This window comes from Ursus maritimus, unplaced genomic scaffold (assembly GCF_017311325.1).
Source record: "Ursus maritimus isolate PB19 unplaced genomic scaffold, ASM1731132v1 scaffold_1, whole genome shotgun sequence".
Lineage (NCBI taxonomy): Eukaryota > Metazoa > Chordata > Mammalia > Carnivora > Ursidae > Ursus > Ursus maritimus.
The window spans coordinates 8,147,570-8,153,569 of record NW_024423343.1 but is presented as its reverse complement, the minus strand read 5'-3'; the positions used below and the strand labels follow the sequence as shown (position 1 = coordinate 8,153,569).

Here is a 6,000-nt window from a genome sequence, read left to right as displayed (position 1 = left end):
ATATATGTCACTACCCCCCAAATGAAGATATAGAACTTTTCCAGCACCTCTGTGCCCCTTCCCAACCGGCACTGCATCCTCCCGTGCCAATAACCACTCTTCTGACTTCTATTACCATAAACTAGTTTTGTTGTGAATTTCATTTATTTGTAATCATACAGTATGTACAGTAGGAGTCTGGCTTTTTTTGTTAATCAGTTATTTTTGTGAGATTCATCCATGTTGTATGTAGCAGTTACTTTTTTTTTTTAATTGCTGACTGGTATTCCATTGTACGTAGCTAGCAATATTTGTCTATTCTGTTGATGGGTATTTAGGTTATCAGTTATCAGTTTTGGGCTTTTGTGAACAAAGCTGCAATGTGCATTCTTATAGGTTCTCTTTGCAGACTCCGCACTCATTTCTAGGAGAGGAGTAGCTGGCTTGTACAGTGTGCATATGATCAGCAACAGTAGTAGATATTGCCAGTTTTCCATAGCGTGTGTATCACTTTCGCCTTCACCAGCAATGTAAGAAAATTCTAGTTGACGCTTATCCTTGTCAAAACAGAGTCTTACCAGTCTTTCTAACTAGCTATTTTGGCTAAATGTGGTATCTTATTAATAGTTTTTCTTACATCGCCTCTGGTGTTGAGCACCTTCACATATGCTTTTTGACTGTTTCAGTGTTCTCTTTTGTGAAGTGCTTGTTCAAGTCTTTTGTGCACTTTCTAAATTGGGCTTTTTGTCTTCTTATTAATTTGTAGTTCTTTATAAAGTTTGGATATGGAGGTCTTTGCTACAGGCTTCACAGATATCTTTTCCAAGTCTGTGGCTTGCCTTTTAGTCTCGCACTGGTCTCTTTCGATAAACAGAAATTCTTAATTTTAATGTAGCGCAATAGTTTCGTGTTTTCTTTTATGATTAGTACTTTTTGCAATAAGTTTAAGAAATCTCTGCCTGTAGGGTTGGTAGGATTTTAAGAGGCAAACAGGAGGGAAGGGCATTGCAAAAAAGAAGAGAGAGCAAGCTTGAGCTTAGGCCCCAGTGTCAGAGAGGGAAGGGGTAGTTGTGTTGGGCATGGAAAGGCCTGGAGTTGGGCTGTGAGAAGGTGGAGCAAGATAAAGCTGTAAAGATTGGAGGGAGCATACTGAGAAGGGCTTTCACTGCAGCCTTGGAGTCTGGACATTATTCTGGGGGAAGTAGAGGCACTGCCAAAATATTTATGAACTCAAACAGAACTTAGTTGTCTTCCTTCCACCGCCAAATTTGCTTTTTCTCTGCAGCCCCATTCACTTAACACCACCTCCAAGACAGCTCCGGCCTACCTACCCAGAATCCTGGGTGATATCTTCCTTCTCTATCCCTGCATTGAACTGGTCACCAGGTGGGATAGATTCTATAGTCTAAATGCCTGCAACAACGTCCCTTTTTCACGCGCAGCTGCCACTGCCTTTGTTCAGGATCTCACAGTCCCTTATCTATACTGTATAATCACCTCAAGAGTTTCCCTGCCTCCAGCTCTCTCTCCATATCCAATCCATTCCTATAGCAGCTAGTGTGATCATTCTAAAGTGTCAATTATTCACACTTCTCACAGGTTAAAAGCCCTAAGTAGTTCCCCAATGCCCTTAAGATAAAGTAAAAACTCCTTTACATGCTTATACTTTTTGTGATTTGCTTGCTCATTCTTCCATGCTCAACTCAAGCCTCATCTCCTCCAGAACCGTGCCTTAAATCACCTCTCCCCAGAGCACAGGCAGGAGAGCCTTATCTGTAGCACTAGGGCGTGATTGCCAGAAAGGTCTGTCTCAGGCACTGTGGGCTCTCCCAGGTAGGAACTTCGCTGTATTAATGTTTTTACCGGGTATAGTACCTTCCATGTGGTTTACAAGACCCTTGATGTCCTGACTCCAGGTCTGTAGCCCTCACTTCTCATCCCTGAACCTTGGGTTCCAGACACTCTGGGTTTCTTTTCTGCATTAGTATATGCTACACAGAGCAAGTCTCTGTGACTATGGTCTGCCGCCTTTTCTTCCCCTTTTTGCCTGGAAGATGCCTGTTTTCTCTTCCCCAACATACATACTCTCTTCTGTGCTTCTGAAGTATTGTCATATCTCTCTCATAGCACTTAACACATTAAAGCTTTTTCTTTTTCTTTTTTTTTAAGTAAGCTCCATGCCCAATGTGGGGCTTCAGCTCACGACTGGAGATTGAGAGTCTCCTGCTCTACCAACTGAGCCAGCCAGGCGCCCCCACATTGAAGCTTTTTGAGGGCAAGAACCTTGTCTTCTCTTTATATAATCTAGAACATTGAAATCAGAACAAGACATTTTTTGAATAAATCAGTGGGTTGGTGCTAGGTTCCTTTGCATTTTTCTGATTTCTGCACTCTGATTCACCAAAAGCAAACAGGGCTCTTTTCCTTGTCTTCAAGACCCGAAAGTCTTCAAATGTATACTTCAAAAGAACCAGCTTAAGTGTTCAGTTGTGTAGCATTCCTTAGCCATCTTCCAGGAGAGTTGCTGAGTACCAAATGCAACGCCATGTGTGTCATTTTGCTCACAGAACCATTGTTGGCTCAACCCATCTCTTCTTGCTTACTTTAAAACGTTTTCTCCACAGAGGTCACGAGTATGGTCTTTGGCTTCCCATAGCCTGGGGTCCAAAGCCGACCTTGCCACTTACTAGCTTTTGGATTTTTAAGCTTAGAGTTAGAAGTTAGGTAATTCAGCGAGACAATGTACACACCAGGCACATGGGAAAACGCTCAATAAACGGGAGTTGTTATTACACTTAATATGTCTTTGTATCCCGGGGTAGCCGCTGCTGCCGTAGGAGCTCCTGAGGGGTAAAGCTCGGCCAAAGCGGTGAATTTCGGGCCCAGGATGGTGATGGTGATGGCGATGGTTTGGGCCCCGCCACTGCCTAGACTGCATTCCTCTCTTCAGGCTCCTCTTCACCCCGTTCCTGGGCTACGACCCACCTCGGACGGTCTCTCCCAGGCCCAGACTGCCCTGGAGGTCTGAGGCCGCCAACACCGCGGGGGGAACCTAGTGTGGGCGGAACTCGAGTGCAGCGGCGGGAGGCTTCCGGGGGAGCCGCAAGGGCAACGGGTCGGCGGAGGCAGAAAAGCGTCGGACGCCGGGCCGATCATGGACGCTTGACAACCTGCGGACAGGCGCCGGGAGGCCGAGCCAGCGACCGAGAGGACGGAGAGGCGGCGAGGGCAGGTAGGGGTCGGCGAGAGGGCGGGGCCCGGCGGGCCAGGCTTGTCCCAGCCGTCTGGCTTAGCGCCAGTCCCAGCGAAAGCCCGTGGCCACGCCGCGCCGGCCCCGCCCCGGGGAGCGCGCCCCGCGGCCCCTCACTCCCCACCCGCGGCCCTGCCGGGAGCACGCCGCCCGCCCTGAAATCCACCCCAGCCTGCAACCCTCAGTTCCTCAGCTGAGGCGGTTCTCGCTTCCCCAACCCCCAAAGGCTGCCTCTTTGCCCCTCTCCTGTGCATCAAAATAGCGCCCCCGCACGACGCGGATTCATCTCCCCTGTGTCGCTAGCCGCCTCCTTCAGTCCTCCCACTTCAGAAAAAAGCGACTCTTCATCGCCTCCTTACCTCTTTGCTCCTACAGGCTTTGCTGCTTAGGCCGAGATTTTTTTGAGGGGCCGAAGTTTCTGTCCATTTCTCTACTCCCTCCCCACCCCCGGCCCTTCCATTCAGTCTCCACACGTGTCCCCTTGGAGGCGAGGTTTTCCTTCCATCATCTCTCCTCCTTCTCCCACCTTACCTCATCTCTCTCCTCTTTCCCCTTCCTTCCTCAGCAACTTTTATTTCCTAGCACTTCGCTTTCTCTGTTTCGGACAAGACATTCTTAAGCAACCCTAAGTGAGGCGACATGCTTGTTTCTTTCATACGGTGGAAGGACTGCGTCCACAGAAAACTTGGTTTCTCTTGCACCAAATTATCGTTTGAGATTTTCTCTTCTTCACTTTACTCTTCCTCTTCTTTTTGTCACACTGCCCCAAAATGTGTCGTTCCTGGTGGAGTAGTCTTTTCTCACACAGGACTCCTGCAGAGTAGGTATGCAGCGTGTGTTCCCATACACTCAGCATGTAATTGGATTATACAATGGAGGGCCCCTGGGTCCCTAATGTCTTCAGGATGGCAATACAATATCTTCATTGTTTTCTCAGATCTTTTTATTATTTTCTTGAGATTTTGTACAAATTCTGAAGTCATATTTGGCAAAATCACATAGCTGTAGGAGGTCAAATAGAGGGCTTTTCCTCAAGGACTTAAACAGCACGTATTTCTTAGTTTGAATATGTTGTTTATGTTTCTCCCTTTTTCTAGGCTCAAATGACTCCTCTGATTAAAGGAGACATCTTTCTTGTCTTTTTGTGGTTTTCCTTATCTGTATCTGGCTGTGGGTGGGATTCTGATGGCACACTGTAAGCTGTAACTGATTGCTTTTGCTTACATCTGCTGCTTCTGTGTATGGGCAAAATTCTCTGTTTCTTAAGTAGAGTCTATAAGTAAGGTAGATATGAAACAGCTACTGAGAAACTCCTGTGTGTTTTTTTGGGTCTGGTCAGTTTTAAGGGCTTACAATGTGCTGCTGTTGGAAGACGGCCACATGGGGATGAAGTGGCTTTTCCTAAGTGTGTCTCAAACCTTCAAGCAAGGACACAATCCCTTTAACTCTAGGTGGAACCCTGTCCATCTTACAAAGTGGTCATAGCATCTGGACTGTTTTCTTTTTTGGATACTATAAAATTAAAGTATTCTGATGTCTGATCTGGCATCGAATAAGCATAGACTTTGCAAAAGAGAAGGAAGAATGGTTGAAATACTTTTCTTTTGGACAGATCTCAAGGCCAGAGAATGGCAGGTGAACAGAAACCCTCAAGTAACCTCCTGGAACAGTTTATTTTACTAGCCAAAGGTACCAGTGGCTCAGCCCTCACTGCTCTCATAAGCCAAGTCTTGGAGGCTCCTGGAGTATATGTCTTTGGAGAACTGCTGGAGCTGGCCAACGTGCAGGAGGTAAGAGCAGTTCCAAACAATTTCTCTGTCTTCTTTGTTCTAAACCTTCCTGTGGTTCTCCAGGTTTCCAAGGAAATTCAGTGGTGAAGGATTGTGAACCTGTGAGAGGTGCTGTTGAGGGAGGGATGGGAATTGGGGGGGAAGAGGGAAGGAGACGAAGGATGATGATTGGGCTCCTCTGGTCAATGTTTTCATCTCAACTTGGGGTAAAATTAGATTGGGTTATTAATAATTTGAAAGATAGGGGAAAAATCCACTTGAACCTGATAAATAAGAAAAGTAGAGTATAAGCATAGCTGATGTTTAACAGAGGTAGTTTTAGGCATTTTCGAGGACTAAAAAACCTCCAGCACAAATATAGACAAGAAAGATTGGTCAGGTACATACAAAGCAGAAAATGGTTGCTATTGAACATAAGCTGGGCATGAAGAAGGAATATATTGTCCTGTTGAAAATGGCAATGTTGTGCTAATGGATGTGTAAAAAAATATGACATGAAAAGCTGGGAAGTAGTCCTTTTTGCTTTGTTTGCTTCTATTTTTGATTGTTGTTATTGAAACGTTGGGTATCTAGTTGTGGTTCTTGTGCCTTAAAAATGAGAAGACTGGTGAAGAATGACTAGGTGGAACAAAGATGTGTAAAGCAACCTACACTTTTCAACCTCTACTTCTCACTTCGGATACTTTTACATTTATTGATTCGTACTTTATATTGACTGTTTGATTGATTGAAAAATCTGGCAACATCTTGATTGTTTTGGGGGTTGTGCTCAGAAGCTCTTGGAGGGTAGGTTAGCTCCCTGTTTACCGTCACAGCTTCTCTCTGGCTGCCCATGATGGTGTTAGCTCTGGGGGTGGCCGCCACGCACAGATCAGTGTGGTGCTTGTTCTTGTGGCTTGCGTGCACCATGCTGCTGAGAGTGGCCTGGGCATTCGTGTTGATGGTGGTCCATATGTAGGAAGTGGCTGGCTTTTGCTGTCT

The 6,000-nt window shown here is 46.0% G+C and overlaps 1 protein-coding gene across 4 annotated transcripts in view; it reads left to right on the top strand.

Annotated features, from left to right (window-relative positions):
- COPS7B (COP9 signalosome subunit 7B) overlaps positions 1-6,000 on the top strand; it is a 35,150-nt gene that overhangs the window by 1,261 nt on the left and 27,889 nt on the right. For 2 of the 4 annotated variants that reach the window (XM_008690342.2, XM_008690341.2), the window contains exon 2: positions 4,842-5,019. The exons of 1 other annotated variant lie outside the window; for it this stretch is intronic. In XM_008690342.2, the coding sequence (XP_008688564.1) occupies positions 4,858-5,019 (162 nt within the window). In that variant the 5' untranslated portion in view covers positions 4,842-4,857. Of the gene's footprint in view, positions 1-2,929; positions 3,212-4,841; positions 5,020-6,000 lie in introns of all 4 variants that reach the window. One more of the 4 variants, XM_040639052.1, reaches the window with a different exon arrangement.